The following is a 17,290-nucleotide window of genomic DNA, read 5'->3' on the forward strand; positions in this document are numbered from 1 at the left end:
AAAAAAGGCAAATGGTATTTTAATCCGCAAGCATAGTCTCCCTATCCCATGAGGTACTAGTTCTCCTCTATTCAGCAGTGGTTAGGCCTCATCTTGATTTCCAGCTCCACTTCTGGTCACTTTAAGAGGGATGCCAACAAGCTGGACCCAGTTGAGAAGAGAGCAACAAGGGTGATTAGGGGACTGGAAGCCAAGCCCTACGAGGAAAGACTTTCTCTCTATATATAATACCTTGTAGATTCTGAAGGGCCTCTGAAAGGAGTAAGGGAGCTTCATCTGCCTCATCCTCTTTTTTGGTTGGCTCCTGGTTGTAGCTGCTTCTCTTCATCCTTAAGAGGAGCCTCTCCTTCCATGGGTGTCGATCAAAGGTTGACCTTCATCTGTCACCTTTATCAACAGAGCAGAAGCTTTTTGAGTAACAGTTGGGACACCAGCCCTAAACTCAGTTATTAGTTCCATTGCCTTCGAAGGGAGAATCTAATTCAGCTCTTTATAGATGGAAGTCATAATGCTACCACCTTACCCAATTAAGAAAAAATAATAAGGATGTGGCATTTGGATTTCCTGCACTCCAACTCCCGGAATTATCCCAGCATTCCTCCTCTGAAGGAATTTTTGGTAGTCCCAGTCTACAATTTCAGACACCTTTAATTTCTAGACCTCAAGGCCTTGTCTTCAGAGGTCTCCAGTTCCTGCCCTCCCCCCCAATCCGAGGGCACCGTAGTTTTTGGAAGGCAGTGTCTATACCATCACATCTGCTGGCCATGATTTGTGGGAGTTGAAGTCCAAGAACATCTGTAGGCCCAAGGTTGGAGACAACTGGTCTATAGAAAGAAAAAATCAGTAAGATTACACCTAGGAGGCATTGCAGCAGGAAATTAATGATGTAAGAAGCCCTGCTAGAGATGAAGAAAACACCTGAAGTCTGAAGGTGTGTGTCTCTGAAACAAAAATTTCAGATTCAGGAATTCTCGGAACTGGCATAAAAAAATAAAAATAAATAAAAATCCAAAAGGGACATCCCTAGAAGAGAACTCTGTCTCCAGCCCCTCCACAAGTATGTGATATATAGAGAGACCGTCTCCCTCTGGCAATATTCACCCATTGCAAAATTATCTCCTCTGTTTCACCTTTTGTTCTCTTTCAGAAGCCCCATATTTTCCTCTTACTTACCAAGGTGACGCCCAACTGCCCAGGAAAGCTCACAATCCAGCTACAGAGAAGCAGAAAATATGGGGGAAAGGAATCAACAGAGGACACACCCAGTGGGAGAATTTCTAGCAGGAAGAAACAGAGCAAAAGCCAGCTCCCATATCTGGCTAAGGTGGTGATGGTGGTCTGGAAGCCTGTGTTTCCTTCTGCTGGTGACTCATTACTAATTGTAACTCTTCTCTTCTCTTTTTCCTTTTATCATGCCCACATTCCCACCTTGAAATTGAACCACCTGCCATGAATTACCCTAATGTTTGCAAGGAAGTCTGGAGTTTGTAGTTCAGAGCAACAGACAGATTCTTGTAGAAAGAAAATCTGTTTTCCAAGGGAAAAAAAATTGAAAAGGGTTTTTTCCCCTCTGATGTCTTCATTTTCACATTTTTATCACAAACTTTCCTGTTTTTATTCATTCATTTTCTCAGCTTCCACATGGTGTCCATGTTTGAGGGAATTTCAAAAATTAAAGAGCACAAACGCGGGCAATGGCTGACATCCTTTGGCTTAGTGTAGTAAGTTGTGCTAAAGTAGGCCCATTGAATCAATAGGGCTTTGGTGAGTCAATTGCATAAGTTCCATTGATTCAAGTGATCCTACTCGAGTATTCTAGTTGTTACTTCCTTTGCTAAAACAAGTAGCAACTCAAGTAGATCCATCTGAATCCATTGGCCCTACAGAGGAGTTGATTCTCCCGATCCCCACTTGCTTCAACGAGTCACATTCGTGCAACCTATGATGTAAAGCAACAGGATTTCAGCCATCCACTGGAAATTGCGATTGACGTTTCAGTTCTGGTCACAGTCTGTTTCCCAAGGTAAGTAGGCGAATACCAACCGGCATGCTGTGCCTTGCCCCAGAGAAGGTTCTCAGCATGTTCTGGGCTCAGTATGTTTAGCTCACTCCAGGATTTGTTGTTCTTGTAGTAGTTGTAGTTATTGCTATCTGCTTCACCCTCATGGCAACAGCTTGAATTAGGAGACCTTGTGGATATGTTCACTCCCACTTGTGGCAGCACCTGCTGCTTCAGATGATCCTCTCGCTCGGCTTCATGGTAGGGCAAAGGTAGGATTGTGTTAAGATGAGCAAAGTCTGAATACAGGCCTTTTCTAGGCCGTTGGTTCTTCCTCCCTCTTTTCTATTTCAGTGGTGCCCATTCCCCTTTTGCTGCATGATGCAGCTGTGAAGAGCCCATCTGCACTGACCATGGGTTTCACTCCCCTCCTGCTGGTGAGAGATTATATCCTTTCACCTGGGATTCATGTCATGGTTGGGCTAAAACTAGTTTTACTCTGCCTGAAAGAAAATCAAAGTGGTGCACAATCCGCTTGTGTGGGCCCAGTACTGCACCGATTCACGGTTATCCCTGGACTTTTTGAGAACAATGATTGTAATGCTTTCATTGTGTGACTTTGAGGAAGCAATGAATGACATGGCTCTTCAGGGAGACTTTTTGCACTGGGCCCAGCTGACCTCTTTCCCCCACTTGTTTTCTTTCCGCTCCTCTTCTTCCCTCCCCTCTTTTCCTCCATCCACTCTGGGATTAGTCGGTGCCATTTGTTTCTGGAGAGGGTTAGGTTATTGCTGTTGGCTTTAATATCTCTATTTTTATTTTTCTAATTTATGAGTTGTAACCCACACAGAGTAGTGCTGTGATACTAATTGAATGAATGAATGAATGAATGAATGAATGAATGAATGAATGAATGAATGAATGAATGAATGAATGAATGAATGAATGAATGAATGAATGAATGAATGGAACCAGAAGGAAGATCATCTTAACCCCAAGGCTAATCTGGCAGCAAAACTCAGGCAAAGAGGCAGTCCCGAAACCAGCAAAATCAGGGAGCTGGACAGGGGACAGATTTAATTTGTCTTCCGCGTGGAAGGGATTGTCTCTCTCAAATTGGCCTTCTCAGCCACAGTAGACACTGTACCAAGATCTCTATTCAGAGCACATTACCATAGTCTCTTGAGACTGAAGGATGTCTACACACCAGCTGAGGAATGAAGGCTCCATCTCAGATAGGATAACTCTCCATAGAGACAGAGGAAGGGGCTAGAAGGGGCTAAGCTCTGTGGGAGCTGCAAGGCATTAGTCATCTGGTAGCTTCCTGACAGGTACCCTGTCTATAGCATAACACACACGGAGACTGTGTGTTCCTTGAAAAACTAAGCGCTTCCACCGGCTCCCTCCATCTTCATGGAAACACATCATGTTTTTCAACATTAAGGTGTTGTACAAGAACAAGACTTCCATATTTTTTGGACAACAACCTCGGGCCATAAGTGATGGAGGTGAAAGAATGTGGGGCTCAGTCTCGAGAGACTAGATGCTGTATTCATGGTAGAGAGGAGAGAGAGAGAGAGAGAGAGAGAGAGAGAGACTGGTATCTGGTTTCACACTAGAATCAACCGCTGCAAGAATAAGTGTCAGCTGTGATGGACCACCACAGACTCAAACAACCATACGCATAGGCTTCCTTCAGTCTTGAGAGACTATGGTAACATGCTCTTATCGAGGAGTGTCCTCTCCAGAGCATGCAGCCTGGGTAAAATAATATGGAGGATTGGCTGTTACCCAAGCATCAGATCCCCATCTCCATTTTGCTGAAATAGTCCAATGGAAAGGCAAGAGCCAATACAACTGGTTCCAGCAACGTCGCAAGAGTTGGCAGAATGACACAAACTGCCTTCGAGACTCCAGCTCCAGATTTTGCCTCTAGGTTAACTCCTGAAGTCTTTTCCATGAGTGAATATAGCCACAAGGCAGTGGAGGTTTGAAATCAAAGTTTTAACGACGCGCAGTCCTGGGACACCCTCATTTAAAGTAGAAAGCCCGACCCCCAGACCATGCGGTGGGGAAGACCAAAAGAAAGCCCAGCACACCCACATACACACGCAAACTCCTCAGCAAAATGTCCATGCAGACATACCTGGGAAAAGGGCAAACAACTAAGGGGTGTTATAAAGTTTCATAGTGCTCCGAGGTCCTTCTTTCAGTGTCATATTATTAGTCCAGGTTTTTCCCTATTGTTCAACAGTGTGTTTTGGTAATGTTGACACCACTCCTTAAATATCTCATACACTTGAACATCCTTTTAGGGTTGCCATAACTTACACAAACTTTTTCACAATCTTTCATACAAATAGGCTCAAAATTATCCACACTCATCCTGTCAGGTTCCCTTCTGCATAATCATGGCTCATTCAAAGATACCCTTTTCCAGTCTAAATATTTGTTTCAATTTCAAGGCAATTCTTGTAAAATGATAAAGTTAGACTCATGTTAAAACTATCTCAACAAAACTTTAGGTTTGAAATATATTTTAAAAATCACAGAACAGAAGGCAGGGATTTACACATATCACATCCTTTTTTACAATGATGCAATTTCTCCCCTGAATGTGAGTGTTGATGAAATTTAAAATCTGAGAGCTGCTTGAAATTTTTACCACACTCTTAAAGATCACTGCTCTGGCAGAAATATTTCCCACATTTGTTACAAAAATATGGTTTCCCCCTGAATGCTAATGTACTTTAAATGCAGCGGAATGACTCCAGCATTTTCCACATTAATTGCACACATAGAGTTGTTCTCCTGTATGATTTTGTTGATGTATTATAAGGTGTACGATTTGGCTGAAACTCCTCCCACATTCTTCACATTTATAGGGTTTTTCTCCTGTATGAATTCATTGATGTCCTACAAGATTTGCCTTCCAGCTGAACGTTTTACCACATTCAATGCACTGATGGGGTTTCTCTCCCGTATGAATTCGCTGGTGTACTTGAAGATCACTGCTCTGGAAGAAACATTTTCCACATTCTGTACAAGAATATGGTTTCTCCCCTGCATGACGGCGCTGATGTACTTTAAGATTTGAGGAATGACTGAAACATTTCCCACATTCTTTGCATATATACTGTTTCTCTCCTGTATGAATTCGCTGATGTACTTGAAGATTCGAAATGCACGTGAAGGCCTGTCCACAATCATGACATTTGTATGCTTTCTGTCCTGTGTGTATTCTTTTATGTCTTTTAAGTTCTGAAATTCTCTTGAAGCTCATGCCACACTCTATGCATTTACAGACTTTCTCTTCAGAATGCATTGGTTGAGGTGCTTTAAGGTCAGAGCTAAAGCATTTGTGTTTCTCCCCTGTGTGAAATCTTGTTTCTCCTGGGCTCCATCTGAAATTTTCTCCATCCTCCAAACAGTGACACAGATTTATCTCAGCGTGACATGTTGGACATTTCACTGGAGTTCTCCTCAGAGGGATGTTTTGTTGATACTCTGAGCTTTGAAGAGCACTGATGCTCCTGTTTGTTGTTTTTCCCATGTCGCGTTCAGAGGCAACGCCACTCGGATATCTGTGAGATATGTCTCTCCTCTGGTCTGCCTGATTCTGCCTCAGTGATTCGTTTCCATCCCAATAGCTCTCATTTTCATCCTCCCCTCTTTCTGGCAATGTCCATTGGAGTCTTACTTCCTCCTCTTTTGCCTCATCTGCTCAAAGGAGAGAATTAATAGTGAATTGAGGATCTAGTGGGTTTAAGGGGGAAAAGGTGCCAGTGAAAAAAGTTTATTGCATTCATCAACCTGTTTCGTATTCAGGAAATCCTTCTCATATTCCTTTCCTAAAATTTGTTTTTGTTGTTTAGTCATGTCTCACTCTTTGTGACCCCATGGACCGCCAGGCCCTCTTGTCTTACACTGCCTCCCAGAGTTTGGTCCGGGAGGCCAGTGTTTAGGTTTAGCTAAAGACACAAGAGGTTCAGTGGCTATCAAGTGAACGGTAATACCCTGAAAAATAGGAACAAAATTCAAAAAGATCTTGATAAGCTCAAGCATTGGGCTGAAAGCAACAGAATGAACTTTCACAGGGATAAGTGAAAAGTTCTACATCTAAGGTAAATAAACCCCACAAGTGAACAGTTACAAAATGGGGGATACTTGGCTCAGTAATATTATGAGTGAGAAGGATTTTGAAATTGTTGTAGATCACAGGCTGAGTATGAACTGAGAGTGCGGGCTGGCTGCAAAAAAAAATGACAAATGCTATTTTAATTCAGAAGTATACTCTCTAAATCCCATGAGGTACTAGTTTTCCTCTATTCATCACTGGTTAGGCCTCATCTTGAGTTCCAGCTCCAGTTCTGGTCACTTTAAGAGGGATGCCAACAAGCTGGAGCCAGTTGAGAAGAGACCAACAAGGTTGATAAGGGGACGGGAAACCAAGCCCTAGGAGGAAAGACACAAAAAAGAGGAAAGAGCAACAAAAAGTTAAGAAATTTTTGTAACTAATTTATAAGGATATATTTGATATATTTGGAAAAGACATCGAATTTAATGCTAAAATTTTGACAATAGAAATTTGGATTATTACTCGAAGGTATTGGTTAACAATTTTATGACAAGTGCAACAATATCAATAGCTAGGTTTGAAAAAGACAAAAATGATATTAAATTAGAAGATTGATATAGTGAAGTATGGGACATCGCATTAAATGACAGATTGACTTAAACTGAATTTAAGATGAAAAGAGCAGAAATAATTTCTAATATATTTTATGCTGTTTGGGGTAGATTTGTTGAATTTGTAGTAGTGAAAGGAAAGGGGAAAGCCTCTAAACAACAATCTATACAATTTTGGAAAGGAAATCCGCAATAAAAATTATTCAGGGGGGTCCCGTGAGTATGGGGTGCATGTTAGAATGTAGTCTCCAACAGCACTATAATTTATATTTTTGTATCTTTGTTCTTGTAATTGTAATAACTGTAACAAATGTAACAAATAAATAAATATAACAAATAAATAAATAAATTTTTGTGTTAAAATAAACTTTTTTTAAAAAAGAGAGAGAAGAGAGCAACAAGGGTGATCAGGGGACTGGAAACTAAGCCCTAGGAGGAAAGACTCTCTCTCTACAGTATATATACCTTCTAGATTCCGAAGGGCCTGTATAATGAGAAAAAAAGGATCATCTGCCTCATCCTCTTTTTGGTTGGCTCCTGCTTGTAGCTGCTTCTGTTCATCCTTAAGAGGAGCCTCTCCTTCCATGGGTGTTGATCAAAGGTCGACCTTCATCTGTCACCTTTAACAACAGAGCAGAAGCTTTTTAGAGTAACAGTCGGGACACCAGCCCTAACCTCAGTTATGAGTTCCTTTGCCTTCGAAGGGAGAATCTAATTCAGGTGTTTATAGATGGAAATCATAATGCTACCACCTTACCCCATTAAGAGAAAATAATCAGGATGTGGCATTTGGATTTCCTGCACTCCAACTCCCCAAATTATCCCAGAATTCCTCCTATACAATTTCAGACACCTTCAATTTCTAGACCTCAAGGCCTAGTCTTCAGAGGCTGCACTATAGGTCTCCAGTTCCTGCCCCCCAAATCCCAGGGCACGGTAGTTTTTGGAAGGCAGTGTCTATACCATCACCTCTGCTGGCCAGGATTTCTGGGAGCTGAAGTTCAAAAACATCTGGAGGCCCAAGGTTGGAGGCCACTGGTCTATAGATACAAAAGATCTGTAAGATTACACTAGATGGCATTGCAACAGGAAATGAACTATGTAAGAAGCCCTGCTAGAGATGAAGAAAACACACGCATCTGAAGGTTTGTGTCTCTCAAATAGAAATCTCAGATACAGGAATTCTGGGAACTCGCATCCAAAAAAATCCGAAGCGGACATCCCTAGAAGAGAACCCTCTCTCCAGCCCCACCACAAGTATGTGGTACATAGAGACCGCCTCCCTCTGGCAATATTTACCCATTGCAAAGTTATGTCCACTGTTTCACCTTTTATTCCCTCTCAGAAGCCCCATATTTTCCTCTTACTTACCAAAGTGATGCCCAACTGCCCAGGAAAGTTCACAATCCAGCTACAGAGAAGCAGAATATATGGGGGAAAGGAATCAAAAGAGGAGTCACCCAGTGGGATAATTTCTAGCAGGAAGAAACAGCACCCATATCTGGCTAAGGTGCTGATGGGGGTCTGGAAGTCTGTGTTTCCTTCTGCTGGTGACTCATTACTAATTGCAACTCTTCTCTTCTCTTTTTCCTTTTATCATGCCCACATTCCCCCGTTGAAATAGAATCACCTGCTAAAAATTACCCTAATGTTTGCAAGGAAGTCTGGAGTTTGTAGTTCAGAGCAAAAGAGAGATTCATGTGTAAAGAAAATAACTTTTCTAAGGGAAAAAACATTTGAGAAGGGTTTTTTCCTTTGATGTCTTCATTTTCATATTTTCATCACTAACCATCTGGTCTTTATTCATTCATTTTCTCAGCTTCCACATGTTGTCCATGTTTGAGGGGTTTTCAAACATTAAAGAGCACACACGCATACAATGGCTTAAATCCTTTGGCTTAGTGTAGTAAGTTGTGCTAGAGTAGGCCCATTGAATCAGTAGGATTTTGGTGAGTCAACTGCATAAGTTCCATTGATTCAAGTGGTCCTACTCGAGTACTCTAGTTGCTACTTCCTTTGCTAAAACAAGTAGTAACTCAAGTAGATCCATCTGGATCCATTGGCCCTACAGAGGAGTTGACTCTCCCGATCCCCACTTGATTCATCGAGCCACACAAGTGCAACATAGGATGTTAAGCAACAGGATTTCAGCCATCCACTGGAAATTGTGATTGACGTTTCAGTTCTTTCTCCCTCTTTTCTATTTCAGTGGCGCCTATTCACCTTTTCTGCATGATGCAGCTGTGAAGGGCCCAGCTGCACTAAACATGGGTTCCACTCCCCTTGTGCTGGTGAGAGATACTAATTCACTTGGGTTTCACATAATGCTTGGCTAAAACTAGTTTTACTCTGTCAGAAAGAAAATCAGAGTGGTGCACAATCTGCTTGTGTGGGCCCAGTAGTGCACTGATTCACTTTGATCCCTGCACTTTTTGAGAACACCGATTGTAATGGTTTCATTGTGTGACTTTGAGGAAGCAATTAAAGACATGGCTTTTAGGGGAGACTTTTCACACCGGCCCCAGCTGACCTCCTTCCAGTGTTGGGATTCAAATAAATAAATTCAAATAAATTAACAACAGGTTCGATGTCCTAATATAAATAAATAAATAAATAAATAAATAAATAAATAAATAAATAAATAAATAAATAAATAAATAAATAAATAAATAAATGCCGAGGACAGTGGGATCCGATGAGGGTTTCTTCCACAGTGGTCTCCCAGCGGTATGTCCAAACAGTGTATCTGTTTGGGCATACTGCTGCTGTTGCCCTCACCATGGGCATGTGCCAAACACAAACACACAAACAAACACACACCTCACAGTGGGTGCTTATGACCAAGTTTGACAGAGAACTGACACATCTCTCTTTCCCTTTACCTCCTATTTTGCCCTATAGCTCACCAGCAAAAATTGCTTCCCTCCCCTTTCCTGCTCCTGAAATGACTGATAGCCCTGCTTGTTGCTACCTGGAGGCCGCCTTTGCACACTTGTTGTGGAGTTATTCCCCCCCCCCCCCGCTTCCTTCTGGCTTGGAAGGTATGGTCTCTTTTCAATCTGTCGCCACTCCACCTCAACCCCACCACCTCAATCGCTCCTCCAGTTACTGACTCCTCTGAGGTCTCCTCCTCCTCCATCTTTTCCCTCCACCCAGCACCCATCGCTTCTCCTCGCCAGTCGCTTTGAGGGGTGTTGGTGTTGTTGGAGGCGCTGGTGGTGATTATTGTTACATACAGCACTGATGTTACCTGTCTGTCATGGGTTTGGAGGGAAAGTTCCATCCTATGGGGAGTGGAAGGCGGGACATCAGGAGGAGGGGCTGTACTGTATATATATGTGGAGCGTGTGTGGAGAAGCTGGAGTAGAGGAGGAGAGCTGAGAGAAGAAGCTTGAGTGGGAGTCTGTGTGTCAGACAGGGTACTACTGTGTGTCAGTCAGTACCAACCTGATAGGTTCAGGTGTCTGTAGGGTTAGCCAGAACTGATAGGTTCAGGGTCTGTGCTTTATGTAGAGTGTTCTGTGTGAACCAAACTGTGTGTATGTATGATTGAGACTAAGCCACGTTACTGTATCTTATTCACCTGATCATTTTATTTTCCCTGTGTGTTATGTAAATAAACCTTGTTCTTTTATTTGTTAAAAATCCATCCCTGGTCTGTGTGACTTCTTATAGGGAATGGTTGGTGGCAGCTTAGTGAAACTGTGGCATATCCCAGTAGGTCTGGGTTTGTCACATTGATTGGTGTCCAGCGTGTGGGATACGACTGGTCCAGTTGTCCAGTGGTCCAGCAAAGCCTTGGCAAGTGTGCCCAGAGCAAGGGGGGACTAGTCAGGGACAATCTGAGAGCGCGTAGGTAATCTTTTAGGTGTACCTCACGGGGAGGTGCGCTAGTAAAAGAACGTGTAACCTCAGATTGGGGGCTAGATTAGGGAGCTCTGAGGCAACCTGGTTTTGGCGGGAAAAAAGCTGAGGCAAAACTGTGAAGTAGCAGTGATCTAGCTTGTCTGCTGAGAGGCCTAGCAGAGGGGGGTGGACTCCGGCTGGCTACAGTTGCAAGTTAGTGCTGAAGAACAGCAGCAAACTAGAGAAGGCTGGTTCTGAGGCAAAAGAAAAAAAAAGTGGTCGCTTTATTTTGAGGCTTGACTTTTGAAAGCAGCCTGTTCTGGGGGGGGGGATTATGCCCTTGACTCGAAGCCAAATGGCAGAAATGGGTGAAGTGAGGGAACCCCAGGTGGACCAAGGTTCTGAGGATGAATTTGGCTCAGTGCAGGATGAGAGCACGGGAGAACAGAACCCAGAACTCAGGAAAATGCTCATAGTCCAACAGCATGAACTGAGGATGAGGCAATTTGAAATGGAGGAAAGGAAAAGAGAAGAAAGATTAGAGAGAGAGAAAATTGCTCTGGAAAAAGAACGGATGGCGTTTGAGTTACGAAAATTGGAACTGATGAATCAGAACAATAATAACAATAGGGATTCTGAGGGGGGCCAATTGTCTAAAACTGACCTGAAGAAATTCCCTGTGTACCACAAGGGAGATTGTCCTGAGGTGTTCTTTTCCTTAGTGGAAAGAGCGTTTGTGGACTTCTCAGTAAGGGAAACTGAGAAGATGACCATTATGCGATCTTTAATCAGTGGCAGCCTGGCAGAAGTCTATGCAGAGATGCCACAGGAACTGATGAAAGATTTTGCAGAGTTTAAAAAACTGGTGTTTGCCAGACATGGGATAAATGCGGAACAGCTGAGGCAAAGATTCAGGTCAATCACCAAGAAACCAGAGCAGACTTTTACCCAAGTGGGGGCCCAATTGGTGAGGCTGCTAGAGAAATGGCTATCTCAGGAGGGGACAGAGACCTTTCAGCAGCTCAAAGACTTGATAGCGCTGGAACAGTTCTATTCAGTCCTGCATGGGGAACTGAAATTCCAGGTCAGGGAAAGGGCCATCTAATCTCAGAGTGTGAGAAATTAAAGCAGCTAAAAGGAATTGTGCCTCAGGATTCGAGTGGAACCAAGCCAAAAGCTGTGTTCTGTGTCCAGAAAGAGCAAAGCCCCTTGTCACTGAGGGAGCCTGTTGCCATGGCTACTCAATCTGGAACAGTTACATCTGCTGATCAGGCTGAGGAAAACGGTCCTCTTGTGGAGGTCAAGCGCTGCTTGCTCGTGAGAACAGATTCACAGTTGTTTGAGACAGCAGGGGTGGACGTAGGAATACTTGACCATCAGTATCGGGGGCTGAGGGACACTTGTTCCCAGGTGACCCTGTGCCATCCAGATATTATTCCTAGGGAATATATAATCCCAAATGAGAGCATGAAGGTGGCAGGGATTGAGGGGCAGGTGATCTCACTGCCAGTCGCGGAGGTACCTGTCAACTTTCAAGGCTGGAGGGGAGTTTGGCGGCTAGCGATTTCATCGACTCTGCCAGCAGCCGTGCTCGTGGGAAATGACCTGGCTGAACATGTGAAACGAGTGCTAGTGATTACACGTTCACAAGCCACCACGGGGACAGTTCAGGGGGGTACTGATGAGCCAGAGACGGAAGCAGAGGGGAGTTCAGAAGCTGTGGTGGAAACCTTAACCACAGACAGCCGATTTGGCCAAGAGCAAAAGGCAGACGCCACTCTCCAAAAGTGTTTTGAACAGGTGACTGACGCCCAGCTAACACCTGAAACCCCAGTGAGATTTCTAGAGAAAAAGGGGATTTTGTATAGAGAGACCCTGAGGAATATCTCAAAAGGGGGAGATGGGATCCGAAGTCAGCTAGTGGTACCTGAAAAGTATCGCCCCATGATCTTACAAAGGGGGCACTCTGACATGTTTGCTGCGCACTTAGGGGTGAACAAAACACAGCAGAGAATCACACAGAATTTTTACTGGCCTGACATAGGGAAGCAGATCAGGGAGTTCTGTAAACAATGTGATGTGTGTCAAAGGCAGGGGAATAGCCGCGACAGGACCAAAGCAAAGTTGTGCCCTTTGCCTGTGATTGACACTCCGTTCAAATGCATAGGGGTGGATATTGTGGGACCTTTGCCCAAGGCCACAAAGAGGGGGAACAGGTTCATTCTCACCATTGTGGACCATGCCACAAGGTACCCTGAAGCCATACCCTTGACTAACATTGAAACTAACACAGTGGCAGATGCCTTGGTGGGGTATATGTCCAGGATGGGATTTGCCTCAGAAATAATCACAGATTTGGGCGCATCGTTCACATCGAAGCTCATGAGGCGCTTATGGCAAATCTGTGGAATTAGGCACAAGGAAACCACTGCCTATCACCCTGAAAGTAATGGGTTAACTGAGAAGTTCAATGGGACTCTAATGCGCATGATTAGGGCTTACTTGGCAGAGAATCCAAACAATTGGGACCAGAAGCTGCAATCCCTTTTGTTTGCTTATCGATCAGTGCCACAAGCCAGTACCGGGTTCAGTCCGTTTGAACTTTTATTTGGGAGAAGGGTGAAAGGGCCCCTTGATTTAATCAGGCAAGATTGGGAGCAGATCACCCAGGATGACCCACAGGACGTTGTGACGTATATAGACTCTTTAAGGAATGACCTAAAGAGAAACCTAGAGCTAGCAGCAGAGACCCTGCAAGCTCCAAAGGTCAGAAAGAAAGCTTGGGATGACCAGGAAGGCAGGGAGAGGCGCTTTAATCCAGGGGAGGAAGTGCTTTGGCCTAGGCCCTGCAAAGAAAACAAACTGCAGCTGGGTAGCCCAGAAACAAAATACTTGGGTCACATGGTAGGGGGAGGAGTGATAAAACCCCTAGAGGCCAAAATAGAAGCAGTTCGTGATTGGCCTAGACCCAACACCAAGAAAAAGGTCAAATCATTTCTTGGGTTGGTGGGCTACTACAGAAAGTTCATCCTGAGGTTTAGCGAGATTGCGGCTCCGCTGACCGATCTGATGAGGAAGAGGGCTGATGACCGCATCCCGTGGACCAGCGACTGTGAGGAGGCGTTCCAGAGGTTGAAGCAGGCGCTCATCAACTATCCAGTGCTGCGTGCTCCAGACTTCGACCGGGAGTTCATCATCTACACCGATGCGTCTAACAGCGGGGTAGGAGCAGTTCTTTGCCAGGAGGATGAAAATGGTGACCAGCATCCAGTGTCCTACCTGAGTAGGAAACTCCAGAAAGGTGAGAGACATTTGGCAACCGTGGAGAAGGAGTGTCTGGCCATAGTCTACGCAATCCAGAAGGCCAAGCCTTACATCTGGGGAAGACATTTTATTCTGCGCACTGACCATTCACCACTGCAATGGTTAAAGACAATGAAAACCCACAATAGTAAACTTATGAGGTGGGCTTTAAACCTGCAAGACTATGACTTTGAAGTGAAGGTGGTCAGAGGGTCAGTGAACTGTGTTGCTGACGCCTTGTCAAGAAGACCTGAAGAATGAAGACGGCGAAAGAAACATGGACTATGTATATATTTTGGTGACCAAAGGTTAAATGTGCTTGTTATTAAACATGTTGGTTTGTATGAATAAAGGTAACTTGATGTATTGTTAATGGTAAATGTTTAAATGCCTAATAGAGTGTAAGTATAAGTAAGTATGGTATTGTATGTTATTATATGACTGTTTTTGTTTGTTTTGGATCCAGGTTGTTTTTTGGTGAAAAGCACCTTAGCTTTCCCCCTACAAAACAACTTATAAAGAGGGGAGGTGTTACATACAGCACTGATGTTACCTGTCTGTCATGGGTTTGGAGGGAAAGTTCCATCCTATGGGGAGTGGAAGGCGGGACATCAGGAGGAGGGGCTGTACTGTATATATATGTGGAGCGTGTGTGGAGAAGCTGGAGTAGAGGAGGAGAGCTGAGAGAAGAAGCTTGAGTGGGAGTCTGTGTGTCAGACAGGGTACTACTGTGTGTCAGTCAGTACCAACCTGATAGGTTCAGGTGTCTGTAGGGTTAGCCAGAACTGATAGGTTCAGGGTCTGTGCTTTATGTAGAGTGTTCTGTGTGAACCAAACTGTGTGTATGTATGATTGAGACTAAGCCACGTTACTGTATCTTATTCACCTGATCATTTTATTTTCCCTGTGTGTTATGTAAAGAAACCTTGTTCTTTTATTTGTTAAAAATCCATCCCTGGTCTGTGTGACTTCTTATAGGGAATGGTTGGTGGCAGCTTAGTGAAACTGTGGCATATCCCAGTAGGTCTGGGTTTGTCACAATTATGGCTTCCCTCAGAGCCCTGGCAGGCTCCACCTCCCACACTCACCCTCATGGCCGCTTCCAAGAGCGGGCAGAGAGAGAAAGGAAAGAGAGGATCGAATGGAGAGCCAGGGAGAGGAGGAGACTAGCCGAAAGACAACGGATTGGAAAAGGATTGGAGCAGGAGAGAGGTTCCCAGTAGGATTATTTCGATTTGGACGAGACCGTGCCCCTGCTCAATGTTCCGTTGGGGATGACCCTGAAGGGATGGACACCTCCTGAGTTACCGGGACTTTGGAATAACAGTTATAGCAGGGGTCAGGGAACTTCTTTACCTTTTACCCCGCAAAAAATTTATATACGCTGACATTACCCCCTTGATTCGAAAGGAAGGAAATCATACATTATTTGAATTAAAAATATTATTGAATCTACAGAGGCTGTGTACCGAACTAGCAGGATGCACCAAATTTGATAAAGATGTGCACTATTTTTGCTGGAACACATTGCACTCCAGCCATGGTGTGGTATAGGGAGCATCCAACTTGCTTAGCAATTTGCATTAAATTTTTGCTAGCTCACAGAGGTGGCTGCCAGAGTGGTTCTAGCAATGACATGCTTGCTAGAGATAGGCAACGCAGAATTGGGTGGGGGGGTTCCCTACCATTTTAATCATTCTATGTGTGGTGTGCAAAAAGGAACAAACCAGGCTAAAGGTCATGTCACCCACCCTGGTGCCACAGCCCAATATCAAAGGACCAGTGTTTTTTTTTTAATCATCATCAATGGAAAACTCAGCAGTGGCCAGAGGATTGGAAAAGATCAGTCTACATACCAATCCCAAAGAAGGGCAGTGCCAAAGAATGCTCCAACTACCATACAATTGCACTTATTTCACATGCTAGCAAGGTTTTGCTCAAAATCCTACAAGGCAGGCTTCAGCAGTACGTGGACCGAGAACTCCCAGAAGTACAAGCTGGATTTTGAAGGGGCAGGGGAACTAGAGACCAAATTGCTAACATGCACTGGATTATGGAGAAAGCCAGAGAGTTCCAGAAAAACATCTACTTCTGCTTCATTGACTACGCAAAAGCCTTTGACTGTGTGGACCACAGCAAACTATGGCAAGTTCTTAAAGAAATGGGAGTGCTTGACCACCTTATCTATCTCCTGGGAAACTATACGTGGGACAGGAAGCAACAGTTAGAACTGGATATGGAACAACTGGTTGGTTCAAAATTGGGAAAGGAGTACGACAAGGCTGTATATTGTCCCCCTGCTTATTTAATTTAAATGCAGAATACATCATGTGAAGGGGCGGACTAGAGGAAGCCTAAGCCGCAATTAAGATTGCCAGAAAAAATATCAACAACCTCAGATATGCAGATGATACCACTCTGATGGCAGAAAGTGAGGAGGAGTTAAAGAACCTCTTGATGAGGGCGAAAGAGGAGAGTGCAAAAAATGGCCTGAAGCTCAACATCAAAAAAACAAAGATCATGGCCACTGGTCCCATCACCTCCTGGGAAATAGAAGGGGAAGATATGGAGGTAGTGACAGATTTTACGTTCTTGGGCTCCATGATCACTGCAAATGGTGAAAGCAGCCACAAAATTAAAAGATGCCTGCTTCTTGGAAGGAAAGCAATGATAAACCTAGACAGCACCTTAAAAAGCCACCCTTCCCCCGCCTTAATTCAGTTTCTCTTTTGTTTGACTGCCTGTTCATTTTCAGTTTTGAGTCAGTCTGACTCTCTCTCTCTCTCTATCTCACACACACACACACACACACACACACGGACGTGCGCACACACGGACGTGCACACACACTCCCTCCATTTTCTACAATTACATACATTTAAATAAGCCTGAGGAAGTCCTCAGTCCTTTCGTTCTTCCCTCCTTCCCTTGCTTGCTCCTTTCCCTCCTCCTGCTTGTTTGCAGTCATTTCCGGAGGAAGCAGTCATTCAGAAGCCCCAGATTGGCTGATTGCCCGGGCTAATCACCACCTGTAACCAATTAGGTTTATATTTCCGATCTCTCTAACAGAATGGAGCATTTAGGAGCTCCCTGCTGCAACGAAGGAAGTAATAGGGCGAGGCGCTTTGGCTCCAGAGGGTGGGGGCGAGTGGGAGGGAGGGGGTAGCAGCCTGCTCATTACCCCCATGATTTTCACTTTTACCCCATTTGGGGTAATTTACCCCTGTTCTCCGACCTATGAGTTATAGTAACTCTTTTGCATTTGATGGTTGGAAACCCTTCGGGACCCATTGGGTGTGTGTTTAGTCGTTTAGTCGTGTCCGACTCTTTGTGACCCCATGGACCAGAGCACGCCAGGCCCTCCTGTCCTCCACTGCCTCCCGGAGCTGTGTCAGGTTCATGTTGGTTGCTTCGAAGACACTGTCCAGCCATCTCATCCTCGGTCGTCCCCTT

The 17,290-nt window shown here is 44.3% G+C and overlaps 2 protein-coding genes across 2 annotated transcripts in view; both read right to left on the reverse strand.

Annotated features, from left to right (window-relative positions):
• The window catches only part of LOC144587388 (uncharacterized), a 54,700-nt gene extending 47,394 nt beyond the window's left edge, over window positions 1-7,306 (reverse strand). The window contains exon 1 of the mRNA XM_078387928.1: window positions 7,154-7,306. Within this exon, the coding sequence (XP_078244054.1) occupies window positions 7,154-7,274 (121 nt within the window). The 5' untranslated portion in view covers window positions 7,275-7,306. The remainder of the gene's footprint in view (window positions 1-7,153) is intronic.
• The window catches only part of LOC144587386 (uncharacterized), a 176,572-nt gene that overhangs the window by 68,119 nt on the left and 91,163 nt on the right, over window positions 1-17,290 (reverse strand). The window lies entirely within an intron of this gene.

This window comes from Pogona vitticeps, chromosome 2, assembly GCF_051106095.1.
Source record: "Pogona vitticeps strain Pit_001003342236 chromosome 2, PviZW2.1, whole genome shotgun sequence".
Lineage (NCBI taxonomy): Eukaryota > Metazoa > Chordata > Lepidosauria > Squamata > Agamidae > Pogona > Pogona vitticeps.